Source organism: Urocampus carinirostris, chromosome 1 (genome assembly GCF_059441175.1).
Source record: "Urocampus carinirostris isolate Australia breed hairy pipefish chromosome 1, RoL_Ucar_1.0, whole genome shotgun sequence".
Classification (NCBI taxonomy): domain Eukaryota; kingdom Metazoa; phylum Chordata; class Actinopteri; order Syngnathiformes; family Syngnathidae; genus Urocampus; species Urocampus carinirostris.
Window position 1 is genome coordinate 65,519,339 of NC_142349.1, and position 16,968 is coordinate 65,536,306.

The window sequence follows — 16,968 nt, forward strand, 5'->3', positions numbered from 1 at the left end:
GACCCCGGCAGGAGATCAATTGCGCAGTCATAAGGTCTATGAGGGGGCAAGGAAGAGGCCTTAGCTTTACTGAAGACCTCCCGTAGGTGGTGGTAACAGGCTGGGACCTTGGACAGATTGGGTGGAGCCCTCGTGGAAACAGGATGATTTGGGTAAGGAGCGGCTTGCAGACAGGTTTGGTGACAGTCCATGCCCCATTCAAGTATCGACCCAGTGCGCCAGTCGAAATGGGGGTTGTGTTGCACCAACCAAGGATGACCCAGGACAAGGGGTTGGTTAGGGGAGTGAAGTAAGTGAAATCGGATCTTCTCTCTGTGATTTCCAGACAACTGTAGTTCAATGGGTTCCGTTATTTGAGATACGGTGCCTAATAGGTGGCCATCCAAAGCCCGAGCTGATACCGGGTTAGGAAGGGTTTCAACAGGTATCCCCATCTTGTGTGCGAGTGACAAATCCAGGATATTTGTTTCGGCGCCAGAATCGATGAGGGCATGGAAGGGTTGAGATGTACCGGAAATAATGAGATTTGCCCGGAGAACAGGTCTATCAGTCTTGGGGGACGATAATAAAGCTGAGCTCAATCGGATGTCCCCTATATCCGACGAGCGTTTGCTTTTAACGGGCAATTGACCACCCTATGTCCCTGGCCGCCGCAGTAATAACATAGCCGTTCGGTACGCCTTCGCTGGCGTTCTTCGACGGAGAGAAAGGTGCGGTCCACCTCCATCATCTCATGAGGTGCGGTAGAATTGGTTGGGGGGTTCGGTATCTTACTAATGTCTTGACTTAGCCGGGTGATGGGTTGGCTGGGATCTTCTCTCTCTCTGCGTCTTGCCTGAACCCTACGGTCGATCCGGGCGGTCAGTTCGATAGCATTGTCAAGAGTTACCGGAGGAGCGTGGGAAACCAATTCGTCTTTGATATAACCGGACAAGCTATGGAGGTAGGCGTCGACCAGCGCCTCTTCGTTCCAGTGACTCTGGGCTGCTAGTGTGCGAAAGTCAATGGCATAGTCGGCAATGGAGCGTCTCCCCTGGCGAATGTTCAAGATTGAACGAGCAGCATCGACTGATGAGGCTCCAGAATCAAAAACTTTAATCATCTCCTGGCTTAGCAAATTAAAAGAGGTGCATGCTGTCGCCCCCCGTTCGTATTCTGCCGTTCCCCAAAGGCGGGCTCTGCCAGTCAGATGATTTATCACAAAAGCCACCTTCGCCTTTTCGTTCACAAAGGCTCGCGGTTGTAGATCAAAAATTAGTCGGCAATTTATAAGAAAGGGGCGGACCTGGGCGGGCTCTCCACTGAATCTCTCTGGCGAACCTACTCGTGGTTCAACACTGCCGACCTGATCAGAAAGGAGCGGAACTGGATCTTGTGCTCGTGTTGCCGGGGGAGCTTCGCACTGTTCAAAAAATTCTTGGTGACGTCGTACTTGCCGGACTAGTGTGGATACGTCGTGGACGATCTGTTGTATTGCGCCTTCGGTGTGTTGTAGGCGCTGTAGCGCGGATTCCTGTTCGGCATTTCCGCATCTCTCAGAGGTGGGACGAACTGTCGCTGGATCCATGCTTTGGTTCGAGTGTTCTGTCATGGAACAGAACAAGGACTCGGATCCAATAGCGTCAGTTAAAGGCTTTATTGTGACAAGATTCGGTGGAGCAGGCTTGGGACGTCGAGCCTTGGCAGTGGAAAGCCTCTTGGGACGATATGGCAACTCCGTGGTGAAAACGCGTGGCGAAACGTAGCAGGTAAGTCGGTGGCCGGGGCGGAAGAGTAGATCGTAAACTTTTAACAGACAAGGGTCAGGCAACGAGAATCAGACTTGGAATATACATGGGCTTGTGGTACCTTGAATGTTGGAGGTTCACTCAGGAAATGAGGAGACACTCGAACGTCCATCTCTGGACGCTGACAGCTTATGTAGTAGACTTCCACCAATCAAGAGATCGCGTTCCAGCACACCAGCTGATTACCTCAGGTGACTCCGGTTAGGTAATCACGACAATTGTAAGATTAAGGTTACGAAATTAATTGTTTTATTTACTCAAAGCTGGTGCTGATAATTAAACATTGGTTAATTAATGGTTAATTGTGTAGTAGGCATTATATGTTGATTAATAAGATTTACCAACGGAATTATTAATAATTTAATTCGGTCAGTAATTAATTAACCAATCTGATTGAGGTTGATTAGCTAACTTTTGAAATCCAGGGTAACTTGAGTAAATAAAACGATCAAATTCGTACTACCCTTAATCTCACACTTTGGCTAATGAAATCAAATGTATGAGTTAATTAATTGATTAGGTCATTAACCGATTAATTAACCTGTTCACTGATTTAATGCTAATCCCTATTACATAATTCACCGGTTAGTAACTATTGGTTCATTATCAGCTTTAAGTATTTCAAGCTGATATTCAAACAATAGTTAATTAATGGCTAATTGTGTAATAGGCATTATATGTTGATTAATGACATTAACTAACAGATGAATTAATCGTTTAATTTAGTAGGAAGTTAATTAATCAATCTGATTGAGTTGATCAGCTAAATTGAGAAATTCAGGGTATAAATTTAAGAGTTGAGTTACTAAATGGTAAATTGTGTAATAGATCTGGGCATTATATTGATGGACTAACTAATTGTTTAGTCAATTTATTATTTAACTTATACAATTGATTGGATAAGCTAAATTCAATCATTTTTTAAATTTTTTGAGGGGGTATTACCTTTGAGTGTTACATTTGTGTTTAAGCTCATTTTAAATATGTTTTTAATCATTTTGGGAACTGTTTAAAACAACAAAATGTATTGGAAATTAATTATACTTGTAATTACTTGGTAATTACATGTTTTTGGGGCGAGTCTAGTGTGTTATGACTCGATATCAAAATATGTCTATGTTTTCGTTTATTTACTCATAAGTAGGTCACCCCAGACGCTGTTTGCAAATAAGACAGCGTCCACGCGTGGCCTTATCTTAAACATTGAGTGGAATTGGGTGAGAAATTCTCCCGTGGCTCCAAATTGTGGCGACCTTTGTCCCAGTTCCCAAGAAAGAAAGCAAGCACGCGTCCACAGTCAACACAAATCAATGGCAGCTCGAGAGCCTTGAGATTCCTCAAGTTTCCCTCGCGGCGTGGGCGACATGCTTCCCCCTTTTCCCCGCGTGGGGGTGACGTCATGCCGCGTGGTCCACGCGTGGACCAGACGTGCGCGCTGCGTGCTTGGGGAGGGGGAGGCTACTTAGCCGCTTAGTTCGGGAGGGGGAAGTCTTTTTCGGAGGTTAATTAACCGATTGGTTGATTAACCAAGAGTTAAACGACATTATTTATGAAATCTAATATATGAGGGAAAAATAAAGAACCGAAATAATTGATAACAAAGTGAGTTTCACTCGATAGATCACAATCTAAGGTCAGACAACTGCTCAAGTAGACATATGCTACTGCATACCTGTCAAGCTCCAGGGCTCCATGCCCTTACAAACTGTGGTATTTTCCCTTACAAAATACAAAATAGTCTTACACCATATTTTTTTTTCAAACGTGTTTATTTATGTCGTTTTTAACATGTTATATTGTACGTGTGTTTTGTTGTATCATATATATTGTTAATTAACATTTTGTTGTGAGATACCGAGTTGCTCGACATGAATGAGGTTTATTATAAAAAAATATATCAAAAATGAAGTAGCTTGTATGTTCACTGTAGAAGGAAAAAGTACATGCAAATATAATCAAGTAGATTTTTCTGATTCAAATTATGAATTCATTTTCTGCATTAAATTATTGTTGGTGATATACTGATTAAAGGGATAACCACAAACCTGTCTTTTTTCATTTTCTCCTTTGATACTTCCTTTTTTTCTTAACTTCTTTATACAACAACAATGATTCGTAATAAAATTCATCAAAGCAAGTGAGCCCTTTTGAATGAGTTGAGCCGAAAAAGCCGCTTCTCTAAAAAGAGACGGACTTCCTTTCACTACACAACTACCACGGAATGATGCATGATGGGAAATCCCCAGGCGGCAGACGCATGCGCACAGTAGCATCAAATTGCTCGCTTCGTTTGCAACGAAAAAAAAACATACCGAGATAGAGGCTACCGCGGCGAACTCGTTTGACTTGATTGATTTGCCGTTTGGTGTTAGTCGGTGTATACCGGATAGTACCCATCATTGACAAATTTGCGTTTTCCAATACAGATTTTCTCGTACGTGGTACACGTCTTAAAATGCATAATAAACGTACTTTCTTCGGCAAAAACGTACAGGTTGACAGGTATGCTACTGTAGTTCTTGTATTTTCACACAACAAAAGGAAACAGTTCAAAGAGTATTTAATGAATTACTCGAAATTTCTACTTCAAGGGTTTCGACTATCACGGGGCCCTCTTTGGAACGCAAGATAATTGTCAAAAGTGTCCCCGGGCAAAACACTGAACCCTTAATGGCTGACTCCCTATTGGTGTGTGAGTGTGTGTGTGAACGGGTAAGTGTAGAATACATTGTAAAGCGCTTTGGGGGTTCTTCAGTGACTTGAAAAGCGCGATATAAATAAATGCAAACCATTGACCTTTTAACAAGATGGATGTTGTTCTATGCTTTGAACTGTTTTATATGCAGGGTTGGGTAGGGTTACTTTAACTTGATTACTTTCAATTACTTTTGGATTACTCCAATACCAAATATGCTAATAAAAGACAAAAGAAGCTTACCACGTGTTGTGAGTCATCATTTTATTCATATTTAGTTTCTTTTTTTGTTTCCTGACCGTGACAGAAGCTGGCGGGGGCCAATTGGGCGCCATGGCAACCGTGACAAATTCAAATTCTGCCCCTCTTTGGTTGGAGACCCCTACTTTACGGAGACCAGTCCTTTGCATATACAGGGTTGGGTAGGGTTACTTTAACTGGATTACTTTCAATTACTTTTGGATTACTCCAATACCAAATAAGCTAAAAAAAGACAACAGAAACTAAATATGAATAAAATGACCAAATTTTGTGCAGGCTTGGGGAGTAACGGAATACATGGAACGGCAAAAATGATGTTGGCAAGCTGTTTGGATTTATTTTCATTTTGTTTCTGTCGCATTTTATGTTCGTTTTGCCGGAGATCAAAGAGATCAAAGCCAGGAGAGAAAGCTTACCACGTGTTGTGAGTCATCATTTTATTCATATTTAGTTTATTTTTCTTTTAATAAATCCAAACAGCTTGCCAACATCATTTTTGCCGTTCCGTGTGTTCCGTTACTCCCCAAGCCTGCACAAAATTTAGTCATTTTATTCATATTTAGTTTCTTGTGTCTTTTATTAGCATATTTGGTATTGGAGTAATGCAAAAGTAATTGAAAGTAATCCAGTTAAAAGTAACCCTACCCAACCCTGTTTATATGCATTAAACAAGGAGTAGCAACCTCAGATTTTGTTTTTCTGTATATAATTGATCCTGATTTTGACCCAGACGATTTTATCTTTATTTATTTTTTCTAAGATTTCGAAACGACGCTAAACAAAAACAACCCCCCTAAAAATCCCCGCTACTTTCTTGTTTGTTTATTTTCCAATCGGGAATTCTCGCGAGAACGGGCAACCCCTGGGGCCGGTGGTGCGTTCGGGTGCACGGGGTTCTCCTGAACTTTAGCACACTTCTTAGTCACTCATTGAAATGAGAACGCCAGAGGCGGAGTAGGCAGGGGGGGGGGGGGGTGAAAGGGGGAGGGGGGTGAAAGGGGGAGGGGTGGGGGACGTCTGACTCCTCGACAGAACTGGGGGAAAGGTCGCGAGATGCTAGCTGCTAGCTGCTAGCGGGATGCCGCCAAGAACGTGATGCGTTTGTGTGCGCAGAGTTCAGCGATACCGACACAGACGGAGGGAAGTCGTATCAACAAAAACAAAACCGTCAGCGGGAGTAAAGTGCACTTTCCGTGTACGACCCAGACTAAACTCTCCTGAGACGGAAAACCTTTCCCCTACTTGACATTTTGCCAGCTAATAGCCAGTGTTAAGCACGTAAATCATAATCTAACTCTCTCATCCTGAGACAACGGGTCAAGTAGACTTAGCCTACTTAAAATGTTTTGTTCACAACAAAGGTTAACTGTAAAACAATATAAAGTTTCATTCTATAGAATAAACCGCAATCTCTCGTCAGACAACTGCTCAAGTAGACCTATGCTACCGTACTTCAAGTATTTTCACTCAACAGAAGGAAACCATTCAACAATTTCAAGTGCTTTTAACACTGCAGTGTAACAGAAATTAACCACACTCTCACAAATACATGAATGGATTCTCGTTTCCTTAATTAATTGCTTAAACTAATTATCAATACTTGATTAGATTTTTTTTGGGGGGGTGGGGGCACAAAGCCCATGAACTGGAATTTATATATTTGAATTTCTAAAATAGGAACTCATCATGTTATTACTATGTTGTTACTATGTTATTACCAGGTTCATTTTCAAACTAGAGTTAAGTAGACTCAGTCAACTAATAAAGATAATTTTACTAGAAAATCACAATGACCCAGCACTGGTAGGCACCTCAACTGTCCTGTGGATAAATGGTATTAGTAATCAATCACTCATTTAAAAAAAAAAAAAACATGGCAGTGTAATGTAGAAAACGAAAAGCTGGGTTTACAAATAGATACCAACTTGATTTTATCGATAAGGAAACTGATATCAAAATTAATCGCTATCGCCATAGTGATACCATCCTTCTTTCAAGATATTATAAAAACAGCATGGAAGTGTGTAAAAAGGATAACAAACGGTACTTATGATATCCTAGTCCACAGGTGTCAAAGAGGCGGCCCGCGGGCCAGATCAGGCCCGCTAAGGGATTGAATCCGGCCCGCGAGACAACACTCAGAGGAGCGCAAGAGAAAAACAAGCTGCAGGTTGAAATATGTCAACTTGATGTTGCCAAAGAAAGGTGCCTCGAACAAAGACACTGTACTTGTATCTCTCTCCCACTCTCTCTCTCTCTTTCCCCCTCTTTTACACCCCTTTTCTCCCACTCTCTGTGTCTCTCTTTTTCTCTTCCTTTGTTGCTTGTTGTCTCTTTCTCTCTCTCTGTCTTTTTAACTTATTTTGCTCTAACTTCCTTTTTTCTTTTCTCTCTTTTCTCTTTCTCTCTTCCTACCCTTCGTGCTTTCTTTTCTCTTTTCTATCCTTCTGTCTTTCTATTTCTCTTGGGATATCTTTTTTCCGCTCCCTTTCTTTCCCCCTCTCTCACGACTTCTCTTTTTATCTCTTTTGTTTCTCACGCTCTCTCCCTCTCTCTCTCTTTCTTTGTCCCGCCCTCTCTCCTTTTCCCTCCCTCTTTCTCTTATTTCTTTATCTCTCGTTTTCTTTCTCTTTAATCTACTAGTCCGGCCCCCGACAGAATGTTTGTTCTATCGTGTGGCCCCCGAGTAAAAATGAGTTTGACACCCATGTCCTAGTCATACCAGATATCGATATCGGGACGATACCGCTCTCCTTTCAAAATAAAAGTTTGTACAATGACTTTAAATTTTGTGGAATATGTGAGTAATAGGAGTTTTAATTTTCTTAATTGCGTCTTCACTCTGCCAAATGGTCCTGTTGACCCGGCAACTCGCCTCAACTCAGCTAATCCTCCATCTTTTTCCACTAATCGGCGTCTAAATCGCGTCTGTCGAGCGCCAAAGTCACGCTGGGCGAAAGAGCGTGCTTCCCCAATCGAACTGATGCTAATCGTTAGCGATTTAAGCTCCTTTGGTCGCCCGGCCGACAGATGGTCGGGGCCACGTTTGGCGCGGGATCGAGCGCTCTTGACTTAAGAGCAGATTTCGGACGCCTTTCGGCTTTTACTTACCGGCTGGCGAATCGCGTTGCTCGCTTGCCAAGACTTCGGCTTTGGGGAACGTTCTTGGCCTGGATTGTTGAATCTGAAAAATTTGAAAGAAAAAACATTTAAATTCGGTTGAAATTGTTTTTCTTTATTTGGAAAGGATTGTTTGCAGTTTAGTTGTGCACAAAAACAGTTGAAGTGAGTCGACAATACCACAAAAGAAGAAAGGTTACTTGCTGAGGAGTAAATAAATATAATTTTCTCTAGTTTTAAGGCTTATTCTAAATGAAATATGGCTAATATCCCATTCCCTGCGATTGGCTGGCAACCAGTTCAGGGTGTCCCCTGCCCACTGCCCGATGATTGCTGGGATGGGCTCCAGCACCCCCGCGACCCTACTGAGGATGAGCGGTGCAGCTAATGAGATGAGATGAGAGATGAGATCCCATTCCCTTTGGAGTACTTATCAATACTTCTATTAGTTTCCTTACCCACAATTCTATTCACCACAAAAGAAGAATGGATTAAATGTTTCTGTGTGGGAAGTTACCAAAAATTATGAATCGAAAATTTTTTTCTCAATTCTTATCGCTAGTACTTCTCATAAATTGAATTCAAAATGGCCGACATTTTCAAATCAATTCATCTAACCTACCAGGCGAAAAAATGGTTAAAAGACGATAAAAAGACAAAAATTGCGTCCAAAATGTGTTTATATCCGGTTGAGAAGGAAATGATATTTACAGGACGTTAAAAAGAAGACTATCGGGGCTAATTTGATCACTTTACTATCGAAATAAATACAACAAAGTTTTTAGATTGATTTTTCTTGCAAATTTTTACAAGTCAAGTCATGTGTATTTGTGACACCCTTTATCACAAAGAAGTCTTAAAGGGCGGCACAGACCATAGTTTATTGCAAACTACAGACTATTTCTACACCATCCCCTGATCTAAAACGTACATGAGGGAAAGGAAAAACTCAAAAACCTCAACATGAGGAAAATGAACAAACTTTGAGAAGGGACCGTCTCAAAGGGCTGCACAGACCACAGGCTATTGCAAACTACAGACTAATTGACACCATCCCCTGATCTAAAACGTACGTGAGGGAAAGGAAAAACTCAAAAACCTCAACATGAGGAAAATGAAGAAACCGTTAGAAAGGACAGTCTTAAAGGGATGCACAGACTACAGACTATTATCTCACCATCCCTTGATCTAAAACGTACATGAGGGAAAGGAAAAACTCAAAAACCTCAACATGAGGAAAATGAAGAAACCTTGAGAAGGGACAGTCTCAAAGGGCTGCACAGACCACAGGCTATTGCAAACTACAGACTAATTGACACCATCCCCTGATCTAAAACGTACGTGAGGGAAAGGAAAAACTCAAAAACCTCAACATGAGGAAAATGAAGAAACCGTTAGAAAGGACAGTCTTAAAGGGCTTCACAGACTACAGACTATTATCTCACCATCCCCTGATCTAAAACCTCATGAGGGAAAGGAAAAACTCAAAAACCTCAACATGAGGAAAATGAAGAAACCTTGAGAAGGGACAGTCTCAAAGGGCTGCACAGACCACAGATTATTGCGAACTACAGACTATAATGACACCATCCCCTGATCTAAAACCTACATGAGGGCAAGGAAAAACTCAAAAACCTCAACATGAGGAAAATGAACAAACCTTGAGAAGGGACTGTCTCAAAGGGATGCCAGACTACAGACTATTACAGACTACAGACTATCAGTAGCCTAGATGGTAAGGCGCCCGCTTTGAGACTGGGAGGTCGCTGGTTTGCACCTCGGCCGAGTCATACCAAAGACTTATAACATTGGTAAAAATGGCGGCGCCCTCTGTTGGCTGCGGCTGCATCGGCTCGCTACAACGGGTCAGGTGTATCGACATTTCGTTCTGTGTACATTGTTACACAGAATGACAATACAAAGGAAATTATTATTATTATTATTATTATTATTATTATGACACCATCCCCTGATCTAAAACCTACATGAGGGCAAGGAAAAACTCAAAAACCACAAAATTCTTCTTAATGTAACTAAATATGACCGATTTTATCCTAATTTTAACCGCATCATTTTAGAAATTAAGCTCACGATTCATCCAATGGTCCGAAACCGGTTGAAATAAGGTCGAAAAAACAACATTTTCAAACCTAACCTTCTCTTTTCGTCTGAAATGAACGTAGTAAACGGGTGGGATTCAAGGTGTTTGAAAAGGCCGACTTTTTAGGGGCTAAATTTGACCCACATAACGATAAAAACAACAATAACAACAAATAACCATAACAGAACTGCGTTCTCATTCGATAGGTTAAACACGATCATGTCGAAAACCAGAAATGGAACGCACCCCGAGCTGGACAAGTTTAATTATGTGTTTTATGTGAGAACAGGGATTTCGTGTTCTACAATATAAAGATTTCACAGTTCTTAAAAAAAATTAGTAGCTTTATCGAGGAGAGAGCGATTGTGTTGCTAAATTTAGCAACCCATAAGCTAAGCTAACGCTCACCTGAGTCTGCAGGGTCCTAATGCGCACGTTCTGCTTGTCCAACTTCTCTTGCTGGAGCCTCATTCTTGCCATCAGATCGTCGATGCGTCGGTTTTGAGCCTCCAGCATCATCTAAAAAAATAAAAACACACTTAGATCCATGGGTGTTTTTTGGGGGGGGTCCTCAAGTACCCCCAAATTGAACCCGAGAACCCCTAAAAATTCTAGCACATTTAAAACTCTATTTCCTTCATAGGAAAAGGCTTAAATCTGGTGAAAAACTAGTTAAAATAAGAAAAGTAAAAGGAAACGTGTGAACAACGCTGCCTTGAAATGATTCAGTCCGTTTGATCCCTAGCGCCGCTTTCGGCCCTCATCCGCTCGACTAGTCTCACTTGCAGCATAGCGGCAGAGTCTGTGGAGGCTCCGGTGTATTCAGGACAGAGTATGTTGTACAGATTTGATGGAGAACCATTTTACCACCCGAAAACATTTGAAAAACAGTTGAAGTGAGCTCCATTTTGATTATCTGTAGAGGATTGGATTATGGGGATAATTGATTTTACTGTCCTCCAATTATCACTTCTTTTTAGACCACAGGTGTCAAACATGCGGCCCGCGGGCCAGATCAGGCCCGTTAAGGGATTGAATCGGGCCCGCGAGACAACACTCAGAGAAGCGCAAGGGAAAAACAAGCTGCAGGTTAAAATATGTCAACTTGATGTTGCCAAAGCTAGGTTCCTCTCACAAAGATACTGTACTTGTATTTATTTATCTCTTTCTCTTTCTCTTTCTCTCTTTCTTTTTTTCTTTTCTACCCCTTTTCTCCCACTCTGTCTCTTTCACTCTCTGTGTCTCTCTTCTTCTCATCCTTTGTTGCTCTTTATCTCTTTCTCTCTCTGTGTCTTTTAACCTCTTTTGCTCTAACTTCCTTTTGTCCTTTTCTCTTTCTCTCTTCATACCCTTTGCGCTTTCTTTTCTCTTTTCTCTCCTTCTGTCTGTCTATTTCTCTTTGGATTTCTTTCTTCCTCTCCCTTTCTTTTCCCCTTCTCTCACGACTTTTTATCTTTTGTTTCTCACGCTCACTCCATCTCTGTTTTTCTTTCTTTGTCCTGCCCTCTCTCCTTTTCCCGCCCACTTTCTCTTTTTTCTTTATCTCTTTTTCTTTCTCTTTAATCCACTAGTCCGGCCCCCGACAGAATGTTTGCTCTATCGTGTGGCCCCCGAGTTAAAATGAGTTTGAAACCCCTGTTTTAGACTGATGCCAGTTTTCTGGTACCTACAGATACTGTAAGTTTTGTCATTCACAATATTAAATACCACAAAAGAAGAATGAAGAAACTCTGTATTTTATGTTAGTTTTGCCGGAGATCAAAGCCAGGAGAGAAAGCTTACCACGTGTTGTGAGTCATCATTTTATTCATATTTAGTTTATTTTGTCTTTTATTAGCATATTTGGTATTGGAGTCATCCAAAAGTAATTGAAAGTAATCAAGTTAAAGTAACCCTACCCAACCCTGGTCCCCTGCCCACTGCCCAAAGATAGCTGGGATGGGCTCCAGCACCCCCGCGACCCTACTGAGGATAAGTGGTGCAGATAATGGATGGAAACTGGGCATATTAATAGTGTTTCTGCTAAGCACAAAAGGTAATATGACCGTACAGACACTCCGGGTGCTTTGTGAATCTAAAATCGCCCACGTTTTCCTCAGCAAATCGCAGTACATCTGTTTCATTTCCCACTCGTGGGTTAAAAGCGTCCACGTGTGCCGTTTTTGCAAAGGAACACGAAGTGAAAGAGTGTGCTGATTTCGCTCATGGTGGTTATGTAATACCACGAGCCTGCAAGTTTGCACAAATACTCCCACGCGCGCGCACAGCTTCTTCAAACAAAGTCGAAAAAAATCCCCGCGTGGAAAGTGAAAGCAGCGCGCAACACGAAGAGCACGTACACTCGCAGGCGGAGACTAAACCACGCCCACTCGATTTTATAAAGCAAAATAGACTTGTATAATGTAAAAATATGTTTTTTAAAAATGGTAAAATCATCACAAAAACTGGTTTTGGACACGTAATGTAAAAAATAAAATATGTAAATATTTCTCGACAGGTGCAACTTTAAGCGAGGACTTCCGGGTTTGTTGGTCTAAGTAGGGGTGCGCTTCATTTGTTTCAACATTTGTCCCGAGTCGTTCAAGGGAATTCATGAAGGCCTGGAGAGGAATGGGCGCCAACTGGGTGTACTTGCCCAAGACACACCGCAGGAAATGGTGCCCCCACGACCAAGCCAACCATTGAAATGTGTACTTTTTTGGATTTCTAAATTTACAGAACTTTTGATGCATAATCATTATCATTACTTAAAGTTACACAGAGTAGAATAACCAGCGTTAGATTAGGCCTCTTAGATATTGCTTTTTTTTTTTTTTTTTTTAGTTTAACCTAGTGGTTCTCAAATAGCGGGGCGCGGCCTCCTGGGAGGGCTCAAGAGGTACGTCAAGGGGGGCGCAGGCGTGTTTGACCTAGAGGATTATCATAATTTTTTTTTTTAACTTTTCAAAGAATTAACTGCAATTGCACCTCCACTCCACTAGGGACAAAAGGCGCTTTCATTGGCAGTGTTTGGTTTATATTTAACCTCCACGAGTATAATCAGAGAGTATCGCGTGTTGATACAAAGTGGAGTAGACTCTCAAGTGATCCCATCAGAAAAATATATACCAGAGGCAGACTTTTTGGGAGGATTTCTTCTTCCAAGGGGGGCAGGACAGAAAATAATTGAGGAACCCTAATCCTAAATACAGTAATCCCTTGCTTCTCGCTGGGATTATGTTCCAAAAATAAGGCAAAATCCATGACGTAATAAACTTAATTTTCTTTTACAATGATTATGTAATTAACACAAGGAGTCTCAAAGGGCTGCACAGACCACAGATTAATGCAAACTACAGATTATTGTTATATTTAGGGGCGGCAGTAGCTCAGGAGGTAGAGCGCTCGTCTGTGGATCAAGGGATCCTAGTTCGAATCCCGGCTCGTCCGTGTTACATGTCGAAGTGTCCTTGGGTAAGACACTGAACCCCTGATACCCCCAATAAGCAGGTTAGGTGTGGAGCACATTGTAAAGCGCTTTGAGAAGTCATTGACTTGAAAAGCGCTATATAAATGCAAATCATTTCATTTAATTTCAAACCATCCCCTGATCTAAAACCTACATGAGGGCAAGGGAAAACTCAAAACCTCATAAACCTTGAGAAGGGACCGCACGAGAAGTTACGAATTGCAGGCTCAAGTATTTGTTTAACAATAAAAGGTGTGTAAACATTTGTGTGTATTATTTTTCTACAAAGAACTACTGTACTGTCAAATAATAAGACGTGAGGAAAGCGTTAAGCCAATCAGAATGCAGAACACAAATCCGTAAAGTAGGGAAACAGTGAAAAGTGAACTGCGTTATAGCGAGGGAATACTGCACCCTAAAATAAACTGTGTTAAATTAACTTTTAACTCATTTTAACTCATTTACAGAATCTCGAATAAACACTGGTATTATACTGAGTATGTTTTTAGGTAAATATGATCATTTTAAATCGGGGTTTACCAACATGGTGCCGGCGGGCCACAGGTAGGCCCCAAGAACGCAGGATCGCGAACTAGTTCTGAAAATAGCTCACCGGTGATGGGTCATTGAGATTTTCTAGGAATTGTTTTCTAATTGGCATGATGTTTGTGTGGTTCATTCAGTCTGTTTTCACCATATATCCAAACCATTTAACGTGGTAATAACATTGTAATAACACATAGTAATTACATAGTAAAGTGTTATATTAGCTAATGTCATTCATTCATTCATTTAATTCGTGACACAAGTTTTTTTCTCATTATAACTGGACTTTTAGAATTGTGGTACACTGCAAACTATATTTTTCTCTTTTGGGTTAATAATTTTCCCTATTTTACTGCATTTTTCTCATTTTTAGCCAGACCTTGGTGCTGCTAAAATTTAGGAAAATATACGGTATTAAGTATGCGAGATTTTTAGAAACAGCTTACCAGTGATGGTTCGTTGTGATTTTCTAGGAAATTTGATTTCTAACTACTATGGTGTTTTAGTGGTTTCTTCAGCCTATTTTACTATATGTTGAATAACTGCAACATGTCGAAGTGTCCCTGGGTAAGACACTGAACCCCTGATGCCCTCAATAAGCAGGTTGGCGCCTTGCATGGCTGCACAACCGCTATTGGTGTATGAGTGTGTGTGAATGGGTAAATGTGAAGCACATTGTAAAGGGCTTTGGGAAGTCTTCATTGACTTGAAAAGCGCTATATAAATGCAGAATATTTCATTTTCATTTCATTTCATGGTAATAACATTGTAATAACATAGTAATAACATGATAAGGTGTTAGTGTAATCATTTGGTAGATCTTCATAATAGTTAGTAACAAGAAGCGTCTCTCAGCTAAAGCATTTAGTGACTACAATTGACTTATTGGCTTGAGACACAGGTGTCAAACATTCGGCCCGTGGGCCGGATTAGGCCCACCTAGGGTTTTGATCCGGCCCGCCAGACATCACTGAGAGAAGCGAGAGAGAAAAATGAGCTGCGGTTTTAAATATGTCCGTTAGGTGTCGCCAAACCCAGCAAACTTGTAAAGTAACTAAAGCTCTATCTCTTTCGGTCTCTCTATCTCTCTCTTTCTCTGTTTCGTTCTCTTTTTTTATTATTTCAGTCCTTCTATCTTTCTTTTTCTTTCTTTCACTCTCTCGCTTCCCCTTTCTTTTTCACACTCACTATTTTTCTCTATCTCTTGGACTGTCTCCCTTTCACTTCAAATTTTTCTTTGTTTCTTCTCCCCCTCTTTTTTTCTATATTATTCTCTCTCTATAGCTCTCCCCTTTTCTTTCTCTCTGTCTCTCTTTTTCTCTGTTTCTCTCTCTCTTTTATTATTTCAGTCCTTCTATCTTCTTTTTTCTTTCTCTCTTTTTTGCTTTCTTTCTTACCTTCTATTTCACTCTCTCGCTTTCCCTTTCTTTTTCACACTCTCTATTTTTCTCTATCTCTTGGACTGTCTCCCTTTCACTTCTAATTTTTCTTTGTTTCTTCTCCCCCTCTTTTTTTCTATATTATTGTCTCTCTATACCTCTCCCCTTTTCTTTCTCTCTGTCTCTCTTTTTCTCTGTTTCTCTCTCTCTTTTATTATTTCAGTCCTTTCCTTTTCTCTTTTTTCTCTTTCTTTTTTACCTTCTCTTTCACTCCCTCGCTTTCCTTTTCTTTTTCACGCTCACTATTTTTCTCTATCTCTTGTACTATCTCCCTTTCACTTTTAATTTTTCTTTGTTTCTTTTCCCCTTCTTTTTTATATATTATGCACTCTCTATAGCTCTCCCCTTTTCTTTCTCCCAGTCTCTCTTTTTCTCTGTTTCTCTCTCTCTTTTATCATATCAGTCCTTCTATCTTCTTTTTTCTTTCTCTCTTTCTTTCTTACCTTTTCTTTCCATTTCTTTCACTCTCTCTTTCCCCTTTCTTTTTCACGCTCACTATTTTTCTCTATCTCTTGTTCTATCTCCCTTTCACTTTTAATTTTTCTTTGTTTTTTTTCCCCTTCTTTTTTTCTATATTATGCACTCTCTATTTATCTCCCCTTTTCTTTCTCTTTCCTTCTTTCTCTCTCTCTCTCTTTACTCCGTCTCCCTTGTTCTCTTTATCTTTCTCTCTTTTTCTTTGTCTTTCTCTCTCTTTCTTTTAAATCTACTAGGGTGTCCCCCGTGACATTTGTTTTCTAGCATGTGGCCCTCAGCTAAAATGAGTCTGACACCCCTGGCTTAAGAAGAAAATCCCCGTAGTAAAAGTCTCCTTACCTGCAAGCTGTGAGCGTCCGTGCCGTTCTTGGCGTCCTGCAGGGACGCGTCCAGTTTTTCCTCCAATCGGCTCAACCTTTCCCTGACATCCGTCCTCTCCTGCCTGGCCTCGTCCGTCTTCTCCCTCAGTTCGGCCGTGACGTTGAGAAGCTTTCCCTCCCGGTCCTCCAGCCCGCCCAGCCGAGACTTGAGGGCCTCCCCGTCGGCCCTCAGCCTCTGGCTCTCCTTGCCCAGCTCGGAAACGGTGCGGTTGGAGACCTTGAGTTTGGTGAAGATGTCCCTCATCTGGCCTTTGGTTTTGTCCACGTGCTCCTTGAGACCCTGGCCCAGTTGCAGGAGACCGTGGGCGATGACGTTGACGTCGTCCCAGGCGGCGAACTGCACCCGTTTCTCTTTCTCGGGGTTGCCTTTCTTCTCTATTGGGAAAGCGGTGGTGGCGATGAGGACCAAGCAGAGGGTGAAAGTGGCTAGCGTGGTCTTCATTGTCTTCTGCTGCTTCGGGTTTCTCTTGGAGATCGGAAGGTGTGATCTGCGGCTGGTGGCCGGCCAGTCAAAGCTCAGCTGTTATATAGTTGCGGGTCTGGGCTGCGAGCGGCTCTCCATTGGCTCCCCCGAAGAGAAGGAGGGGATCGCCCTCGCTCGGGTTTCTCACCCTCCTCCGCCTCTCTGTCGGGGGGGGGGATCAAGATTGTATAAAAGTATCACCCCTCTCGGGGGATATCGCGTACGTTCTACAATGTACGCCTTGTCACTTT

General features: G+C 41.7%; 1 protein-coding gene across 1 annotated transcript in view; it reads right to left on the reverse strand.

The window, feature by feature from the left end:
- The window catches only part of angptl4 (angiopoietin like 4), a 29,215-nt gene extending 12,475 nt beyond the window's left edge, over positions 1-16,740 (reverse strand). Inside the window, exons 1-3 of the mRNA XM_088348766.1 lie at positions 16,214-16,740; positions 10,373-10,483; positions 7,855-7,927 (exon numbers count right to left, since the gene is read on the reverse strand). Coding sequence (XP_088204892.1) covers positions 7,855-7,927; positions 10,373-10,483; positions 16,214-16,696 — 667 coding nt within the window. The 5' untranslated portion in view covers positions 16,697-16,740. The remainder of the gene's footprint in view (positions 1-7,854; positions 7,928-10,372; positions 10,484-16,213) is intronic.
- Positions 16,741-16,968: the final 228 nt, after the last annotated feature.